This window comes from Neurospora hispaniola, assembly GCF_033458365.1.
Source record: "Neurospora hispaniola strain FGSC 10403 chromosome Unknown B0T23scaffold_4, whole genome shotgun sequence".
Lineage (NCBI taxonomy): Eukaryota > Fungi > Ascomycota > Sordariomycetes > Sordariales > Sordariaceae > Neurospora > Neurospora hispaniola.
The window spans coordinates 3,392,742-3,411,218 of record NW_026944409.1 but is presented as its reverse complement, the minus strand read 5'-3'; the positions used below and the strand labels follow the sequence as shown (position 1 = coordinate 3,411,218).

Sequence of the window (18,477 nt, the reverse complement as noted above, 5' to 3'; positions counted from 1 at the left end):
TTTTCAATCGTCGATATGGAATAATGGCGTTCAAATTAGTGTACCTATATCTCGTTGGTGGCTCTGTTGGGATTACTTCGTATTGTCCTGCTTCTTCTTTGACACTCGTTGTTCATTTCATCACTCCGAGGTCAATGACGACAGCACATGAAGACTCAAAGCTGTCGATCAGTATAAAACAACAACGTCCAATCTCAAGGGATGGACTGTGACAAACCAGAAGCCACGTACCGCTTACCCAGCATCACAATCAAGAATTCACTGATATCAACTTGATAGCATCTATTGGCTTATCTCTACCCTCTAGCTGAACAATTTTCGATCCTCCTTCTGCCACTCCTCCGGGATTCAACCCCATAAGAAGTCCCATTACCCCCATTTCTCATGGGCAGTCTGGACAATGAAGATGCTGGTCTATATCCCTTTCCTTCCCACTCTTGTTAGATGACCGGGTTCTAAAACATTCGCTCTGTTACTGTCTCGAGAGCGAAAAGAATGTGTTCCCCAAGATGCCCGAGCTTAACCTCCCATTCTGTGAAAACGCGGCTGAAGAAACCCGACATTCCAGACCAATTGCAGATAATCACTTTTGGCCAGTTTTCCCTCCCTAACCGTAAACGCCAAATCGTTGATAAAACATAGGAAAACATAATCATACCCCTTCAGATGGCCAACCCTGTATGATGCGACACCACGCTCCATCACAAGGAGAGAAAGAAAAGGCAAGCCTGTCAATACATGAGCATGACTTTGACTCAATATCATGTCGAGATACTGCTTGTAAAAGTCGTCATGCACTCAAAGGAACAACTGCACCCCACCTGCTGGAGATACTTGTTAAAATCCATCCACTGCCAATTCGGCCATCGCACCGTGATGGGGTTGCATGGGATCGGGAGAGATTAAATCATAATTGTCGTCAAGCGAAGTGTGGTATCAAATAAACTTTTCCGGACCCCCCGTTGCGAGATCGACCCTAGAGAGTTGAATGGAGAACATGAAGAAACATCTGAGAAACACCTATGCCGGTGCGTGGGAAATCATCCATCGCTCAGGGCACATTTAAGCCTTCTGCTCCTCCGGCTTCTGTTCCTCAGCCTTGGGGGCCTGCTCGCCGTTGGCCTCAGCGGGCTGCTGGGTGGGCTGCTGGCCCTGAGTCTTGAGGTACTCGTCATAAACGGCAAGAGCTTCCTGGACCTTGACGTTAAGAGCGTTGTCATCCTCGAACCTACAGACAGACAGGTTAGCAATGTGTGGAAGAGTCAAGAATAGTCATGTAAACTTACAGGTTGATCAGCTCAGCGTTGTCCATCTCAAGGAGCATGCCGGTGATCTTGCCAGCAAGAGCGGGCTGGATGGCCTGGATCTTGGGGAAGAGGTTCTCGCCAATGATCTGCTTCTGGGCCTGAGGATCCTGAGTGGTAGCGAGCTGAGCCTGGAGGAAAGAGCCAGCGCTGAGGTCGGCAGGAGCGCCAGGGATGGGGGAGGCACCACGGCCGGCAGCCATGAAGTTAGCGTTGCCGCGAGGAGTGCCGCGACCACCACCGTTCTGGGGACGACCGGCAGGGGGGTAGCCGGGAACGGCAGGGCCGCCCTGGAGACCCTGGGGAATACCGGCGGGGATGCCCTGAGGGCCCCGACCAGCGGGACCGCCACGGCCACCACCAAGAGCACCAACCTGGCCCATAGCAGCCATGTACTGAGGGGTGTTAGGAGGGAAAGCACCAGGGCCGAACTGGTTGATGGGGTATCCCATAGGGGGCATCTGCTGGGGAGGGACGCCACCGCGGCCACCCTGCTGGTAGGGGTACTGGCCAGGGCGACCACCCTGAACGCCGGGGACGATACCACCCTGGGGGAAGGGGACGCCACGACCGCCAGGGGCGGGCATGAAACCGGGCTGCTGACCAGCGTAGTAGACAGGAGCCTGCATGTACTGCTGGGGCATACCAGCCTGGGCAGCGGCCTGCTGCATGCGGAGCTGGTTGCGAGCCTGGATGCTGGCCTCAAGCTGGCTCTTGCGGACATCCTTGCGCTGGGCAAGAGCGACGTAGAGGGGCTTGCCATCGACCATGCGCTGGTTCATCTCAGTGACGGCCTTGGTGGCATCATCGGGGTTGCTGAAGCAAACGAAGCCGAAGCCCTTGCTCTTGCCGAGCTTGCGGTCACCCTTCTTCTCAGTCTTCTTCTCAGAGCCCTCCTTCTGCTCCTCCTCGGCCTCTCCCTCCTTCTTGTTCTCCTTGTCCTTCTCATCCTTCTCCTCAGAACCCTCAATCAGAGAATCGCGCATGACCTTGGCGGAGGTGATGGGGCCATACTCGGAGAACATGGCACGGAGCTTGTCGTCATCGACATCATCGCCGAGGTTCTTGATGTACAGGTTGACACCCTGGTACTTGTTGGCCTTCTCGAGGCGGGCAGCCTCGTAGGACTTGCGGAGCTCCTCCTCGCGCTCGTGCTTCTTCTGGGCACGGCCGACGTAGAGGTCCTGACCACGGAAGTCCTTGCCGTTAAGCTCATCAACAGCCTGGGCAGCAGCCTCGTGGGTGGTGAAGTTGACGAAACCGAAGCCACGGGTCTTGCCCTCCTGGTCGCGGGCAAGGGAGGAAGAAGTGACCTCACCGAACTTGGCGAAGAGCTCACGGAACTCCTCGTCGGTGACCTCGTTGTTAATGTTCTTGACATAAACGTTGGTGAAGTTGGCCTTCATCTCCTCGAACTTGCTCTGGCGGTCCTTCTTGGGAATGTGGTGGCCAACGTAGACCTTCTTCTCGTTCAAGAGCATGCCGTTGACGTGCTTGATGGCCTGGGAGGCAGCCTCATCGGTCTCGTAGTGGACGAAACCGTAGCCCTTGGAGTTGCCGTGCTCATCCTGGGCAACCTTGCAGGAAAGGATGTTGCCGAAAGCAGCGAAGGTGTCGTGAAGAGCCTTGTTGTCAATGGCAGCATCGAGGTTCTTGATGAAGATGTTGCCGGCACCGGTCTTGCGGAGGGCGGGGTCACGCTGGGACCACATGATGCGGCAAGGGCGGCCCTTGATCAGGGTGTAGTTGAGCTCCTCAAGGGCCTTCTCACCGTCAGCGGTGGTGTTGTAGTTGACGTAGGCGTAGCCGAGGGAGCGACGGGTGACAGCATCGCGGCAGACACGGATGGAGGCGACGGAGCCGATCTGGGAGAAGAGCTCGAAGAGCATGGCCTCGGTGACGGAGGGGTCAAGCTCGCCGACATAGAGGGAGGCGGAAGCCTGGGGGTGAGGGGCAGCAGTGGGGGTAGGAGCAGCCTCAGCACCCTCGGCCTGGGCCTCAGGGACGGCGCTGGTGTCGATGGCGGCCGGGGCAGCGGCCTTGTTGTCGAGGCTGGTGTTGCCGAGGTCAGCGGCGAGCTGGTCGACAGCGGCGGTAGAAGTGGCAGCCATTTTTGCTGGTTAAACTGTAGATTCTGTATGATGGATGGAACCGTCAGCGTCCGTATCCTTTTGTGTGTCTGTCTGTGTCTCTGATCAAGGCGCGGAGGGGTAACCGATGTGTCGACCGGACGACGACAGCGGAAAGGAGGAGGAGGAGAAGTCTCAATTGACGTGACGTTGGGCGGGCGGCACTGGCGGCGGCCACGGCGACGACGACAACGACGATGGCAAGGCAGGAGGAATTGATAGTGCGACGAGCAACGTACCCGAGATCTAGAGTTGTGTGGAGCAAGTAAAACCGGCGCGGAGAACGGGCGACGGTATTGACAAAGAGGGAGGATGAACTCGACTGGTCAAGGACGAGATTCGGGAGAGGGAGAGGAAGACTGGTGGACTTGGAGACTTGGGTAAATGTCTTCCAAAAAAAGGTGGGTGGATTTGGTGGGTTTTATGGGGTTTTGTATGGATGGGGGGGATTTCTCTTTTTTCGGCGGTTTTCAAATTTTTTTGGTGAGGTTTTGTTTGTCGCAGACAAGAAGTAGATAGAACAGAGACCGAGAGGGTAAATGTTCGTACTTATCTGACTTCTTTCTGGCTTCGGTTTGGAGGAGTTTCCTGAGGATAAAGGGCGTGAGGTTCGCTGAAGAAAGAAGAGGAGGAGAAAGAGGGCAAGAAGCAACGACGCCCGGATGGCTCACGTCTTAATGCGGAGGTCAGATTTTTTTTCTTTCCCGCCCACGCATCTTGTGGTTGCGCACTGTGCCGCGCCCCTCGTAGCCAGTGAAGTGCGGCTAGGGCGGTCAGGGCATGCGGATATCGGGGTGGCATGGGCCGCAAAACCTTGATTTATCAATAGGACCCGCCATGAATTCCTGCATATATGCATCCACCTGTGCAGACTGCAGACCAGACCGGAGATCCAGCGAAACGTGCGACTTCCAACTTTGCCTGGCACACTTGCTCCCGGGCCACCTGATATCAAGCATACTGTAGTCGACCATGGCTGACGACGACGACTCATGCCAACAACAGGCAGACATGGGCACTTATTCATGAACCCTGGAGGGTTTTATGAAACCCTGCGTTTCAGCCGCAACCATTTGGTATAGACTGGCGAGATTTACTTGTATTGAATCACGGGACATTCCATCTCAGTTGGCGGTTGGAGTTGGAGATGCGATAGGTTACAGCGGTGTGCCGGATTTTGGCACTGGGTCGCTGGCATTTGTCCCATCACCATGGAACAATGCTAACGACCGCCTTACCTTTCTGTAAGTCCGCTAGCAAACGGCATTGCTGCTGCATTCGTGCCACAAGCAACGTAAAAAAAAAAAGAGAGAAACAAAATGGATGTCCGGAATATCAGCATTCGCAGTCCATTTCACCTGCAAAAAAGACATTGTTGGCAAAGCCGCGCACGGAACCTCGGATGGGGCAACTTGGCCGGATGACCTGCCAGGATGTTGCAGTTATACACTGGTTAGCCAGCGGCAAAAACCAAAGTCTGGAACATCTTGGGTACTCGAACAGTTCGAGCGTCATGACACATCCTAACATTTCGACGAAAAGGTTTTGGTCCTGATGGCGGTTGCTGTCTGTCGAGGTTGGTCTCGTTGTGGTGATTGGTCCCTGTGCCGGGTCAAGTCTAACATGGAAAAGAACAAGATGTCAAGATCGGCTTGATACAAATACCCGAACCAGTCCCACCTGGACCCAAGTTGTTGCTGGGTTCAGATGGAAAAGGAAGGAACTCGTATGCAAATAAATATTCATATATCAAGACTACCACCGTTAGCGCAGCAATCGGCACGGCGGACACCACAATCCCGTCACTCAATCAAGAAGTCAAGTGAAGTGGAAGGAACCAAGGCGGGAGCAGGCATCTGACGGACGACGCTGCTTGGCTGTCCCAGACTAGCCTTGCCAGCCCAGGGCTTGTTTGACCTCTGGCCTTCGTGTTTGTGAGTAGGCCGGGGCGGGCATGGGCCATACCATAGAACCCGTATTTATCGTCATTGAAATGGACATCAAAAAGGCACCATCCTGTTGTAGTTGATGGACGACAACAAGCATTCAGGATTCTCTTCAGGTATAGAATCCTTACCTAAACAACTCTTCATTCGCCCGGACGAGCAATGAGCTCGAGATACCAATTCTGTTACCTACCTCTATGTACCATGCTTCACATGTTCCAATGGATGTCATCGATGCCCTGCCTGCCTGCCCCGGGCGATAAGATAACAAAGACAAAGGAAAGAGGGGTCATCTCCCAAGGTACCTCGCTGTACCTGGACTCCTGCTGAGGTACCTACCTCTAGACCTTCAATCATGATATCCACCACCAGAACCCCTTTGATGCCCAGCGCCAACGTTAACGTTCTGAAGCTCGTCGTAGGATTCAATCCGCGCTGGTGTTGTAGCCAGCCTCGGGCTATTCTACCTAGGTCCCAAACAATGTGTTGCTAGCGCTGAGATACATGTCACATCACTTGGTTGATCGAGCTCATCAAGACATCGCTTCGGGTTGGTGGCCAGCGACTGAACTTTCTGGAACAGCTACCTCCCGCTACTGGTGCCTACCATTGTCTGGATTAGTGATGATTTGTTAGTGCAGTACCTAGACAGGTGCAAGTGCCGTAGCACTCCGCGAGCTATTTAGGTACCGTGACAGTGGGCACACACCTGAGAGGTACGCAAAAACAGCGGGGATGCTGCTTCCAACCCAACAACGGCCAGGTAGCCGGCCATCGTCTCGTCATCACTGCCATCACTACCGTGCCATCTCCATGAGCAACCTACTGCAGTCCAACACTGGACATCAACCACACCGTTCACGACGACCAACTGCAAGACAACACCTCCAGCGCGGAGATCCCGGCTCGTACGACCTCCTAGTTCAAGTTCGAATATCTACACCGCATCAGAACACTTTCAAAAATATATAATATCCATTCGATATATAATATCAATCTGCGCAATTCCACGCCCAAGCTTCCCTCCTCTCGCCACTCGTCCGCCCTCCGATCTTCCGTGTTAGTGTTGGGGAATCTCGAATATCAAACCAAACACTCGAGTCACTAGCCATGTTTCCCACCTTTACTGGTAGCTCTAGGAAAGGTCGAAATGTCAACCTCAGCGGTCAACGGACTAGCAACCCTTTCACCAGCACCTCATGGGGCGCCAGTTCAGCGACCGGAGCTTCCAAAACAGTAGCGCATGCCCAAGCAGAACGTCAGCAAAGGCAACAGGAACGAGACCGGCTCAGGGCGGCGCAACGAATACAACGAACATGGAGGGGACATCGCGTGCGACGGACCCTACGAGATGAACGGCGCCAGGCTATCGACCGCCTGTACGAAGCGCAACCCGTTGATGCTGGGCAGAGGTCAGCAGAGGCATTGCCGTTGGTGTTTGCCGCCTTCCAAGCTTTTAATGTACAAGACCGTCACAGGCTAGCTTTGGTCACCGAAGATCTTCTCCAGACAGACTTCTTTACCTTTAGCTCGGGAGTGTTGGGATGGGAAAGGCTGGGTAAACTAAGGCGGGTTTTACTTGCTGCTCTGACAAGGTGAGCAGTTCGTGGTTTTGGGTCCCAAGTCATTATTCCACAACTGTTCATCATGCTAATGTAGAGATGGCTTCTCGATAGGTGCGATCTCGGAAACGAGCAGACTCAGGTGGCTCTTTTCCTACGGGCCCTTGGTGCGATCGGGACCAAGACGTCGGACTTCAAGACGTTTGGACAAGTTCTGGGAGAGTGGTACAAGGTACTTGGAAGGTTATGCCAGGACACTGGTTTGCCCGCCTCTATCCAAGAGCTCATTTGCAGTCTGGTGGTTGCACCGCTTGATGTACCCCACGATTTAGGTGTGTACCATTTGTTGGGATTCTCCCCATCGTACAAGAAAGCTTCTTTGACTAACTGTGGCCGTCCGTTTTTATGTAGACTCCGTCAAACATACAGCCTACCAAGACTTGGTCGTTTCTTTTCTGACACAGCCCGGCCCGGCGCGATGCTCGGACCTTATTACGAGACTAGCCGCCAACATAGACCTAGATCGGCTGTCAAATTATATCATTGACCTCTCGCATAAGCTTCCAAAGCATGACCCGAACGCTGTCCTCTGGCTTATCGCACACTACATTGCGATCAATGGGGCGAAGGAACAACGAAGCTCAAGGCTTCTTTTCATCAAGACCCTAGAATCACTCTTCCCTCTGTGCTCAGCCCAGATAAGGGCGGGTTTTGCCGTTGCTCGACCAAAGGACACGAGTTACTTTGCGGAAGCCGAGCAAGATGGATCTGACGTTCTGCATCCCTTTGTGCGACAACAGCTTCAGTCGCTAGTTGATAAAGGCGCCATTCAAGACCTTCTAAGCGCTTTTACCGCGTAAGTGTTCCTTCGCCTGCTGCTCATTGCAAGCGCTAACAACCTTAGAACTACCGGGGAGACCTCTACTTCAGCGGATGACGACGCCAGTTACCTCGCTGGTTTCATCCTGACTTTGATCAACTGCTTCCCTGCTTTTAGTGAGGACATTCGCATGTTCCTCTATGTGGCTGACATTTCAACTGCCCAAGGCCGTATTCCAACGGCCAAGTACTTCTGGAATGCTACACAGAAGACGTCTGTGTTCTCAGAGATTGCGTCCAGCCAAGACTCTACGCTAGATTTTCTTCGACGCAAGCCGTCATCACCAGCTGCCGAAGCGGTGTGGCAACGAGAATGGAAAACTGTTCTTCTCTTCCTTGAATCGTACATCTTCGTTTTGCGGCTCATGGACGACGATGATTTCTTCAGCACTTTAAACCCCCATCCTAACTTCGGCGGCCCTTCCTCTCGACTACGTCTGGCGGGAATGTCGCTGAGCGAACTGAAGCGCTTGACGCAGTTTCTCAAGCACCTCAGTTTCACAATGTACTACAATGCTAAGGAGCTACTGACAAACAGCCCTTGGGCCGAGACGCCCAACTCGAATCGCCCTAGAGGCGATGGCGGTCAAGCTTCCAAAAATGATAGCTTCCTTCCTCCTGCCGGAGTTGATTTCACTACGCTCAGAGACTTAGCGACGACAGCCATGAAGATGCTTTACGAACGGGACTCGAGACGACCATTTTTGCCCGAAGGCCACTGGCTGATGACATCCAAGTTCGACATGGAGGGTTTCCTTGCGGCTGTGGTTCTTGAAGAGCAGAGACAACACGAGCTGAGGAATACCGAAGATGGTGCCGACAGCTCCGAGGATGATCAACAGGAATGGTCTCACTACGCACATCTTGAGAGGCTCAGACAGAAGAATAGGAAGGCCGCCCGCAACCACTTACTGTCTGCGATCACCCCGAAGCTTGAGATTCTGCGCAACATGCCTTTTGCTATCCCATTTGAGACGCGCGTTCAGATCTTCCGACAGTTCATCCAATTGGACAAGCAGCGCAGACGTGGAGGAGACGGCGACCCAGACATGTGGAGAGCTCATATGCTACGCAATGGCTTTGGTGCCCAGCACCCCCTGGGTAAACACACGGCTCGGATCCGAAGAGGTCGAGTTTTTGAGGATGCTATGAAACAGCTGTGGGAGTTAGGCGAAGGACTCAAAGAGCCGATCCAGGTTACGTTTGAGGACGAATTTGGAATGCAGGAGGCGGGTATCGATGGCGGCGGCGTCACCAAAGAGTTCCTCGACAGCGTGACTACAGAGGCGTTCACTCACACCGAACTCTTTGTAACGAACAGCAAGAACGCCTACTACCCAAATCCCACCCTCATCGATCGGATCAGAAACATGCGGGTAGGAGAACCGGAAGAAACACAGCGTGCTGTAGAACAGGTGCTCAAAAAGTACGAATTCCTGGGGCGAATCATCGGCAAATGTATGTACGAGGGGATCCTGATTGACATCGTCTTCGCCGGCTTCTTCCTCCTGAAATGGGCCACCGCCAACGACACCCCAGGCGGCGGTAGCAACTCCCTAGCATCATCCTCCTCCACCACCGCCGGCTACCGCGCCAACATCAACGACCTGCGCGAACTCGACGAGGAGCTCTACCAAGGCATGCTCAGCCTCAAAAACTACACGGGCGACGTGCAAACCGACCTAGCTCTCGATTTCACCATTACTGACCCCATCAACTCCCCCGGCGAACCCACCCGCACCATCATCCGCCCGCTCATCCCCCACGGCGACTCCACGCCCGTCACCAACGAGAACCGCCCCCTCTACATCTCCTACGTAGCCCGCCACCGCCTCGTCCGCCAACCCTACCCGCAAACGCGCGCTTTTCTGCGCGGTCTGGGCTCCGTCATCGACCCCAGCTGGCTCTCCATGTTCAACCAACTTGAGCTCCAACGCCTCGTCGGCGGCGACAGCTCCGAAATCGACGTCGAAGATCTCCGTCGCAACACGCACTACAACGGGGTGTACCAGATCGGCCTCGACGGGGAGGAACATCCGACCATTCAGATCTTCTGGGAGGTGATGCATGAGCTGAAGGACGAAGAGAGGAGGGAGGTCCTGAAATATGTGACGTCAACGCCGAGAGCGCCGCTGTTGGGGTTTGGTCAGTTGAGGCCCTATTTCACGATCAGGGATGCCGGGCAGGATGAGGACCGGTTGCCGAGTGCGAGTACGTGTGTGAATTTGCTCAAGTTGCCGCAGTATCGGAGTAAGGGGAGACTGAAGGAGAAACTGCTGTATGCGGTGAAGAGTGGGGCTGGGTTTGATTTGAGTTAAGGAGGTCCAGGTCATTTAGGGATGCGGTTATGGGAATGAATAGTACAGGAGAGCTTGAGGATCTGCGGTTGACGAGATGGGATGCAATGGGATGGAATGGGATGTTGTTAGGTTTGGCGTTCAGACGGTTTTTGTCAAGAGTCTTATTTAAGACTGAAAAGTATTAAGCAGCTGATAATTCATTCATTCACTTGAAGCGAAATTGACTGATTACTACTTCCTATCAAGTGGTTTTTTTTCCCCCTTCTTTGGTTTCTCATATGAATCAAGACCTCAAGAAAGCAATGATTAACATCTACTTCACGGACATACATAACTAGGTAGTACAGAGTGCCGACAGACAGGCACATCATCAAGCTGTGCCGCATATAGACTGTGTACTTACTCTATCGGGACAAAGACAATCGTCCTGTTAGTTCTCTGCGCATGCTCAGACAAACAAATAATTGACAACCCAACCACAACGTCCATTGAACAAGCTTTCGACCGAAAGGGGGGAGCAAGTAAAGTGGTGTACATAGTAGTGACAAATCATGTGTATGGCTCTAGATTATATACCTACCTACCCAGGATGCGTATATATATATATATATATCCGAGAGGACTCGAAGTCCGAGCAACGGGCCACATTGATCACCATGACACCATCTCGTATGTTTATTGGAAAGTAAGTCAGCCCTCATTTGCTGGATCACTACCACCACCACTGCACTCCCCAATTGGGTTATAACATTTCGTTACGTCCTACATAACCACACTTCAATTGAACTACGTTCGTCTTCCTTTGAACCCTTTCTCAAGTTCTTCTACTTTCTCTTTTTGCTGGTAAAAGTCGACGTACAAAAAAGAAGAAGAAGAAGAAGGGCGAAGGCCGAAAGAAAAACCGGGTTGCTACGAATATGAAAGAGCAATGCCGGCCCGACCATAACCTCTGAAACCATCAAGGTATCGAAGAAGAAGAAAGAAAGAACTACATCAAGACGACCCAGTTCTAAACACCCGCCTGCTTACTGACATAGCCTGCTTGCTAAAAACAAACGAAAACCGTTCATACCCCCCCATCGTGTGATCCATCCATCTCAGTCCAGTTCAACGTTGTCCAACGCCTCGCTAATAAACTTCTCCTCCTTCTCGCCCCCCTCTATCGACTCCCCATCGTCGCTTCCCGCACTCGACCCCGGCCCCGGCCCCTCGCTATCATCCGTCTCCGGCGGGGTATCCAAACCCGTCGTCGTCCTTGCTGGGGCGTTCATTCTCCGCTTCAACATACACATCTCAACGTTGATCCCTGGTCCAAACGCGCAACCGACGACATACTCCTTTACTTTGCCGCCGGGGGCCAGAGCATCCATGTCCTTTTCCCTGAGCCGGTTGAGAACGCTGAAGATGGTTGCGGAGCTCGAGTTGCCGTGGTTGATATATCTGTCGTAAGAGGCGCGCATGTGCTCTGGTGTCAGACCCATGGCGCTTTCGGCGCCGGACAGGATGGTGGCGCCGCCGGGGTGCATTGCCCAGTCGAAATCGGCAGGTTTCTGGTAGGACGAAGGGAGTTGGTCTTTGAGAGAGGATAGGAGGTCGGCGTAGGTTGGTTGGAGGGAGGCTTTGGCTAGTACTGGGACTCGGGGAGACAAGACGACTTTCCACCCCATTGGGTCGACGTCGAAGCCGAGGTCGTGTTCGGAGTCCGGGATCACGCGGTTTTCCCAACCCAAGAGGTCGTAGATCGCGGGCTTGCCCGGTGCCTCGCCGATGCCGTTGGACAGGATCACGGCGCTAGCGCAGTCGCTGAACAAGGCGATGCCAATGCGAGTTTCTTGCAATGCGTTGATGCTTTCTAGCTCGCTGCGGACCATGGTCGTGGAGACTTCAAGCGCGAGGACCAGAATCCGGGCTGGCTTACCGCGCGCTGTGTGGCCTAGGCAAAGACTCGCCGCTGTGCGAAGGGCGGCGAGACCACCACTGCAGCCGATACCGTGGAGGAGGACCTTCTCCAGGCGGTCACTGAGACCGAGCTCTTTTGCGACGAAGTGGTCGTAGCCCGGGTTGGCCGAGTCGGTGCATGTCGTCGAGACCATGTGTGTGATCTGAGCCGGCACTACCCGCGCTTCGGCCATAGCCTTTCGCGAGGCTTCTACAGCGAGAGGAACGCCATCGGACATGAAGACCTCATGAAGTTCATTGACGGTAGGTGGGTTGGCTTTGTTCACGAGCGGGTGGTCAGGGTTACCTATCGAGGAGCGATGATCAATGCCCGTGTATCGGTTGATGGCGAGGACCTTCTTCATGCTGTTGCAGAGCGAAATCAGTACCTATTTGACAAGCACGAAGCAAGAAAAGACCAAGATAGCTTACGCTGGGGACTCTGGGTGGTATCTCTTGCTGAGAATGTCGATAGCGTCTGGACCAAGGCTGTATGGAGGATACTGGACTCCCAAGCCCGTGATGGAGAGCCCCAGCTCCCCGGCAGCAGTTGAAGCAGCCATTGTTGGTGATTTGGATGAATTGTTGGAGAGAAAGAGCCGTGGTTGTCCAATAGGTGTCTTCTCTAGTATTGGGAATCAACTAATTTTGTGATTTAGTTTCTTGGAGTCTTCTCTTTGTTGTTGTAGGTTGGTGGCTAGGAACTGGGCGCAAGACTGTTTATCTATGTGACGGCGGGGTAGAAGCGAGAGTTACAGTTGAGATATTCCCTGGCAATGACACACAGTGTTGTATCGCAACTGCACCAAGGTGTCTCTAGTTCTCTTGGGGACAAACGAAGCTCACACGAGTTGAATTACCGGTCAATTGGGTATGGGATTTTGAGCAAGGTCTCTCTCAATGCAGTGTGATGATGGACCTAGTAGACATCGATGGGAATTGTCAGTTTATGTGGTCCAACAGCAAAAGCAAGATCGATTGTGTGACCACAGCCCCCAATCTGTCTCGATTGCCATAACAGGATAGCTTGAAGCTCCTCCGTATCCTTGCCTCGGATCCTGGTCCACTGCCGTGGTTCGCGATTGTTTACCTCATTGCCAGGGGAAGCGCTTTGTCTGGACTCTGCGATGGGAAATCGGGTGGGGTTGCTATTCAGTTCTCAAACGCCGCGCCGGATGGAGCTCCGTCAATCACAGGGCAGCGAATGTGCTTCGTTCCCTGTATCAAGGCGATTGCAACTGTACCTGCAGATCTCCGCCCGCACAGTGATCTCGCGATGGTCAACACCGCGGATGAGGGGCTGGCCGGGAGGAGGTTGAGGAGGGAGAAGTGATAGTTCATTAGGAATAAAAAGTCAAGCACGTGTCAAGTTGAACGCGAGGGGCAAAACCTTCAACAGGAGCAATGGATGAACTACCTGGGGCTGTTAGTGGTGCCCAATTATGTTGATCTCATCCAAAGCTGTCCAAAAACTGGAAGGCATGATAGAGCCCCGCACTTTCCAGATGCCCGCTCATGGAGATTCCTTCAATTTTGTTCAACAATTGATTTTTTTTTCTCTTTTCATTTTAATATGAGAGATGCCCATGTTCAAGAACCTGTGCTTCAGACTGTTCCATGTGGTCGTATTTCAAGGATTTCTGAGCAGGACCATGGTGTTTCATGGGGTAGAACATGTCTTGCTCCGTGCGGACAACACGTTTGAGAGTCAAGATTGAAGAAGGTTGATAACGTGCGGATAAAACGACGCTATCCCCAATTTAATCCGATCCCGGCCGCGAGACGTCATGACTTTGGTTCTCCGGATCTTCTGACCTGCAAAACATCGACTGGGGTGAATATTGAGTGGTTCATGCTCTACTAGCTTCCTCTCGCAAGATGGTAGATTCAATCTGTGACACAAATCTCAGAGGGTGATCGGGCATTCCGTGCAGGATCCTTATCAATGTTGCGGCAAGATGTCCATGCATGAGTCGAATGACAAGGGACCGTGGTAAGCTGGAGGTCGAACGATGCATCGTATGGGATTCTTGGGAGGCGTTGATGGTGCAAAGATTGGCGCTCTGTAGAAAAATCAAATTCGCCTCATACTTTGAAACAATGCTGCATGCTCCGAGGGGAGCAGGACATCAACATGCTAAGTAACAAACGCCATCCGATTATGGTAGGGCACACTGCAGACTGCGGAGGCACAAGAACGGATGAACAGCCATCCCATCCGGATGCATGCGGGGAATTTGGAGCGGCCCACGGCCTACAGACCGGGATAAGGCGGGTGGGGGAGCGCCTCGATCCGCTCCTCCGGGGTTCGGAACCCCAAGTCCTCGGGCCGGAGATATGAAACTGAACCATGGGATGGGTGATGATCCACACATTGATCACGCATCATTCATTCCCAGTCAGACTCACATGTCAGGGTCATAGAGTCGTGCCCTCGCTCGTCTGGAAACTCACCAGTTTAGGGCCATCAACCACTAGGTTACGAAGTACCTAATCACAAGGAATCAAAGGCCTGTAGCGCGAGGCATACGACAGGAAAAGAACGGCTTCATCAACGACACCGAAATTGACCAATGGTGAAAGGCATCAACAACAACAATAGAATAAATCTGTTCGTGAAAGCTGCCACATTATCCACAAACATAACACCGATAGAAAGGGAAACGAGTCAAACAAATTACGCGTGCTGTTGTCCCAGTAAACCACCCAAAAGATATATCCATCACAAGACCCCATTTTTCTCCTCCTCATGCGTAGTAGTGACTCTTCTTCACCATCAACTAGAACCTGCCCTCTAAGCAGTCTTCTTCCACTGGGTGTAAATGCCGAGTAGAGAGCTGAGAGTACCAGCAAGACCGACGATGCCATCATCGAAGTTGACCCAGGCAAGGGCCGACAAGGGAACAGTCAAGTCGCAAAGGTCCGAAGTGAGCTGGATGCGGCTGGCGGCGCGCTCGCTATAACATTGGCAAAGTATTGTTAACATCGTGTCTCTCAGGCGCCGCATCATCTCAAGTAACAAAAACGTAGGGGAGCAAGGGGGGAGCACTTACACCTCAATCCTCTTGGCCTCCACCACACCCTCGCCCTCCTTGCGATCAACCCGCGCCTCCCTCTGCCTCAACCTCCACAGCGTGTACGCCTGCGCAATCACACTGCAGCTCAATCCCATAACCCAGAACCTCTGGCTTTCCCTCGCCAGCCTCTTCGCGCTCTCAGTCTTGCGAATCCCCGTCGCATCCAGCAAGGTACCCAAATCAAACGTCAAATAACCCGCATAACCGAGCTGGCGGCCGACCGCCAGGTACCGCAGAATCGGGTCGCCGTTCTTGCTGTCGGCCGCCACCGCCGCGGCCTTGATGTGCTCGACGTTCTTGCCCGCGCGCATGACCTTGCGCACCAGGCCAAACTGCTTCTTCATCGTCTCCCATGGCTGGATCGCCGAGGCGGGCTTGTTGGTGCGAAGCAGGTACCAGGCGTAGAAGCGGGCAAAGTACTGCAAGAGACGCAGGAGCTTGTCGCGGCCGACGGTGGTGGCGACGAATTTGAGGTAGTGCGAGACCGCGGGGTGGTAGACGAGGGCGTCGGCGACCATTTTTTTCCTTCTTCAAAGTTATTCGTTGTTGTTGAGGTTGGGTTGAAAGTTTAATGTTCCGGATCGGAAGAGGGTCGGATGTCGCGGCGGGTTGTTGTTATTCAGGTACAAGTCCGTCAGGTTATAGGTAGCTGAAGTTAGATGAGCTGAGCTGGCGGTCAGACTTTCTCCAAGTTACTTGAGCTTTCAGAGGGGGGTTTGGGTTAGGTTGACCTTTCAGGTTCGTATCACGGTAATTGATCACGAATTCAGTTGGCAAACAGGTTCACGAACAGCGCAAGTCGCACTTTGACTTTGAAATTCAAACAGAATAGCTGATCACTCACTCTTTCTGGTCACTTCTTCTTGGATGCCAGCTTTGGACTGTTTCGGCTGCGACTTTGCCCAAGCGAGCACATGCCGAGGTCTCTCTAGCTTCCTCTCCGCCTTTGACTCGGGGGAGGACCCATCGGCTCTCCAAACGGCTTGGCAATTGCGTGCCAGCCGTGGAGTCATGCAAGGGTTGGCCTGTTCAGGAATGAAGTGCCGCCATCCATTGGAGTCAAATCGGGAACGCTCCATCGCGTGCCCAAGGGCGGGGTTTTAGCGCGAGGAATGACCTTCGGGTTAGGGTTGTTGTTGTTGTGTTATGCCGTCAACGTCGTCTTGCAATTTTCGTTACGTAGAGCCGTAATCTGGAAGGTCAATGAGTTTAGTTCAGTTTTGAAAGGTGATCTGAAGCCAAAAAAAAAAAAAAAAAAAGGTCATTCACGAATGTCATATGAATCCATGGCTTTACTGAGTTTGATGCGCTGGCCCCAGCAGGCGACTGCTTTGGGATTTGTATGTATCGAAACACCAGTCCCCACTCCTCAAAATTACCTGCACAGTACATACAAGGAGAGAGGAAAAAGAAATTGAGGATGAAAATAGGAAACCAAAAGAATACATTTGCCCCAAACACCGACAAAATCCAAGCATGCACAGCAAGTCGAAACTCAATTATGACCGGCTCTATAGTTTCGACGGCGCGGCAAAAAGCTTGACCTTCTCCTTGATTGTCTCCTCGGCCTCTTTCTCGATGCGCGCAATGAGATCCTTGCAGGTCGGGATGTCATTGATGAGACCCATAACCTGACCCGCAGTCCAGACACCATACTCGGGGTCACCGTTGATGAAGACCTCTTTGCCGCGCTTTCCACTGACGTACGGGGCAATCTCGGAGAACTCGCCCGTCTTGCTCTCCTTCTCCACCTTGAGGGCATCCCGCACTACCTTGTTCTTGAAGAGACGGGTGGTGTTGCGCCAGCGCCTGAGGACAAGCGCCGTGTCTGTCTCCTGCGCCTTGACAATCGCCTCCTTGATGTTGTGGTGAATGGGGGCTTCGACGGTGCAGAGGAAGCGAGTGCCCATGTTGACACCGCAGGCGCCGAGCATGAGCGCAGCAGCGAGGCCTTGGCCGTCGGCGAAGCCACCCGAGGCGATGAAGGGTACATTGAGTGTCTGGCGGGCCTTGCTGAGGAGGATGAAGTTGGTAATGTCCGACTCACCGACGTGGCTGTGATATGTGGCATAAGCAAGACTGGTCAACAGGGGAGCAATGAGGTATATGGCTTGACCTACCCGGCACATTCGAAACCGTCGATGCTCAAGAAATCGACGCCGAGCTTCACCGCAGACTGAGCATGTCTAATGGTGGTGCACTTGTGGAGGATAGTGACGCCAGCCTTCTTGAGCTTGCTGATGACGGGACCAGGAGAGTTGCCAGCAGTCTCCACGATCTTGATACCCTCATCAATGACAACCTGGGCGTAAGCCTCATAGTCAGGGGGGACAAGGGCAGGCAGAAGAGTGATGTTGACGGCGAATGGCCTCGTCGTCAGCTTCTTGCACTTGCGAATCTCCTGACGGAGACCCTCCGGCTCAGGAAAGATCAAGGCAGTAATGATACCCAGGCCGCCGGCATTGGACACGGCACTGGCCAGCTCGGCTGTTCCTACATGCTGTTGACACGTTAGCTCCCGTCTTTTGTGTGCCTCAGCAGTAGGGAGGGAGGGAAGAAGAAAAAAAAAAGCAAAGACAAGAACAACGAACTTACCTGCATGCCACCCTGAATGACGGGCACTGTTGCGAGTTGGAACAAAGCATGTCAGCCCAAGGACAGAATCGAATCGTCGTGTCCCGAAAGGTATGGTTATGAATAACAACATGAAACGTGGGAGATCGAGGTGAGGATTGACAGTGTGAATGTTTGACCGATTGGCCATTGAGGTTCTCATGTGGACTGGAAGGGGAACGAGTGTGTACTGTAGCAGTACGTACCTGTGATGCCGAGTCGGCGGGTAAGTTCAGTCTGCAGCGGCATCTTGATTGTGTGCGGTATCGGTGAAGCAACAACGGTAAGTACGCTTCAGAAAGAGGATGGGGAAAAGGGAAGAAGCAGAAACAAACTCAACCACGGTCAAGAAAGATCAGCGACAAGATGGAAACTCCGACTATTGAAATGGCGGACCGTCCCTAGTCAGGTGAGTAAAAGCCGCCCAATAGGTAATGCAACATTAATGATGCCGAGGCAACTCGACGTCTCAAATGTTGATTACTGGTTTGTATCGAGTTGTACGATTACTGTTCCTTACCCATACCTCGGTTGTATATGCGGGGTACAACAGCCAGCTACAATACTAGCTTACCTAGGTACTGTAAGTCTCAGCGGAGTAGTATTATTCGTACGGGTGTTGGGTAATTTACATCCCTGGAGCATTCAAGTTGTCTAAGTGATGTGCTGAAACTCCCGTCATCCGAGATCCTTCTCTTTCAATCGTTGGACTGCGTACCCGAGTCGTGC

General features: G+C 52.9%; 5 protein-coding genes across 5 annotated transcripts; 1 reads left to right on the top strand and 4 right to left on the bottom strand.

Moving 5' to 3' along the window:
• Positions 1 to 1,003: 1,003 nt before the first annotated feature.
• Positions 1,004 to 3,698, bottom strand: B0T23DRAFT_150949 (polyadenylate binding protein). Its single transcript, XM_062832536.1, has 2 exons — positions 1,287 to 3,698; positions 1,004 to 1,228 (listed from the first exon to the last, which is right to left on the bottom strand). Exons 1-2 carry the CDS (start codon positions 3,413 to 3,415, stop codon positions 1,063 to 1,065), a joined length of 2,295 nt encoding a protein of 764 aa, XP_062693299.1. The 5' UTR covers positions 3,416 to 3,698; the 3' UTR covers positions 1,004 to 1,062.
• A 2,442-nt stretch (positions 3,699 to 6,140) lies between these two features.
• On the top strand, positions 6,141 to 10,369 carry B0T23DRAFT_150940 (uncharacterized protein). Its single transcript, XM_062832535.1, has 4 exons — positions 6,141 to 6,974; positions 7,056 to 7,273; positions 7,353 to 7,797; positions 7,846 to 10,369. Exons 1-4 carry the CDS (start codon positions 6,490 to 6,492, stop codon positions 10,136 to 10,138), a joined length of 3,441 nt encoding a protein of 1,146 aa, XP_062693298.1. The 5' UTR covers positions 6,141 to 6,489; the 3' UTR covers positions 10,139 to 10,369.
• A 673-nt stretch (positions 10,370 to 11,042) lies between these two features.
• Positions 11,043 to 12,794, bottom strand: B0T23DRAFT_150908 (thiolase-like protein). The gene is made up of 2 exons (XM_062832534.1): positions 12,491 to 12,794; positions 11,043 to 12,424 (listed from the first exon to the last, which is right to left on the bottom strand). The coding sequence occupies exons 1-2, from the start codon at positions 12,619 to 12,621 to the stop codon at positions 11,218 to 11,220; spliced, it is 1,338 nt and encodes a 445-aa protein (XP_062693297.1). The 5' UTR covers positions 12,622 to 12,794; the 3' UTR covers positions 11,043 to 11,217.
• A 1,837-nt stretch (positions 12,795 to 14,631) lies between these two features.
• Positions 14,632 to 15,778, bottom strand: B0T23DRAFT_150855 (peroxisomal biogenesis factor 11). The gene is made up of 2 exons (XM_062832533.1): positions 15,112 to 15,778; positions 14,632 to 15,015 (listed from the first exon to the last, which is right to left on the bottom strand). Exons 1-2 carry the CDS (start codon positions 15,651 to 15,653, stop codon positions 14,853 to 14,855), a joined length of 705 nt encoding a protein of 234 aa, XP_062693296.1. The 5' UTR covers positions 15,654 to 15,778; the 3' UTR covers positions 14,632 to 14,852.
• Positions 15,779 to 16,366: 588 nt separating this feature from the next.
• Positions 16,367 to 18,178, bottom strand: B0T23DRAFT_380615 (inosine monophosphate dehydrogenase). Its single transcript, XM_062837221.1, has 4 exons — positions 17,955 to 18,178; positions 17,731 to 17,756; positions 17,256 to 17,635; positions 16,367 to 17,190 (listed from the first exon to the last, which is right to left on the bottom strand). The coding sequence occupies exons 1-4, from the start codon at positions 17,995 to 17,997 to the stop codon at positions 16,647 to 16,649; spliced, it is 993 nt and encodes a 330-aa protein (XP_062693295.1). The 5' UTR covers positions 17,998 to 18,178; the 3' UTR covers positions 16,367 to 16,646.
• Between the last annotated feature and the right edge of the window lie 299 nt (positions 18,179 to 18,477).

What these genes read in the sequence shown, in the direction of transcription:
- B0T23DRAFT_150949 (XM_062832536.1), bottom strand. Translation starts at nt 3,415, where the DNA reads ATGGCTGCCACTTCTACCGCCGCTGTCGACCAGCTCGCCGCTGACCTC. An exon ending in AACGCTGAGCTGATCAACCT is followed by an intron (nt 1,229 to 1,286) that starts GTAAGTTTACAT and finishes GTCTGTCTGTAG; the next exon opens with GTTCGAGGATGACAACGCTC.
- B0T23DRAFT_150940 (XM_062832535.1), top strand. Translation starts at nt 6,490, where the DNA reads ATGTTTCCCACCTTTACTGGTAGCTCTAGGAAAGGTCGAAATGTCAAC. An exon ending in TTACTTGCTGCTCTGACAAG is followed by an intron (nt 6,975 to 7,055) that starts GTGAGCAGTTCG and finishes GCTTCTCGATAG; the next exon opens with GTGCGATCTCGGAAACGAGC. An exon ending in CTTCTAAGCGCTTTTACCGC is followed by an intron (nt 7,798 to 7,845) that starts GTAAGTGTTCCT and finishes TAACAACCTTAG; the next exon opens with AACTACCGGGGAGACCTCTA.
- B0T23DRAFT_150908 (XM_062832534.1), bottom strand. Translation starts at nt 12,621, where the DNA reads ATGGCTGCTTCAACTGCTGCCGGGGAGCTGGGGCTCTCCATCACGGGC. An exon ending in TACCACCCAGAGTCCCCAGC is followed by an intron (nt 12,425 to 12,490) that starts GTAAGCTATCTT and finishes GCTCTGCAACAG; the next exon opens with CATGAAGAAGGTCCTCGCCA.
- B0T23DRAFT_150855 (XM_062832533.1), bottom strand. Translation starts at nt 15,653, where the DNA reads ATGGTCGCCGACGCCCTCGTCTACCACCCCGCGGTCTCGCACTACCTC. An exon ending in GAGGCCAAGAGGATTGAGGT is followed by an intron (nt 15,016 to 15,111) that starts GTAAGTGCTCCC and finishes CCAATGTTATAG; the next exon opens with CGAGCGCGCCGCCAGCCGCA.
- B0T23DRAFT_380615 (XM_062837221.1), bottom strand. Translation starts at nt 17,997, where the DNA reads ATGCCGCTGCAGACTGAACTTACCCGCCGACTCGGCATCACAG. An exon ending in TCATTCAGGGTGGCATGCAG is followed by an intron (nt 17,636 to 17,730) that starts GTAAGTTCGTTG and finishes ACGTGTCAACAG; the next exon opens with CATGTAGGAACAGCCGAGCT. An exon ending in GACGGTTTCGAATGTGCCGG is followed by an intron (nt 17,191 to 17,255) that starts GTAGGTCAAGCC and finishes CACATATCACAG; the next exon opens with CCACGTCGGTGAGTCGGACA.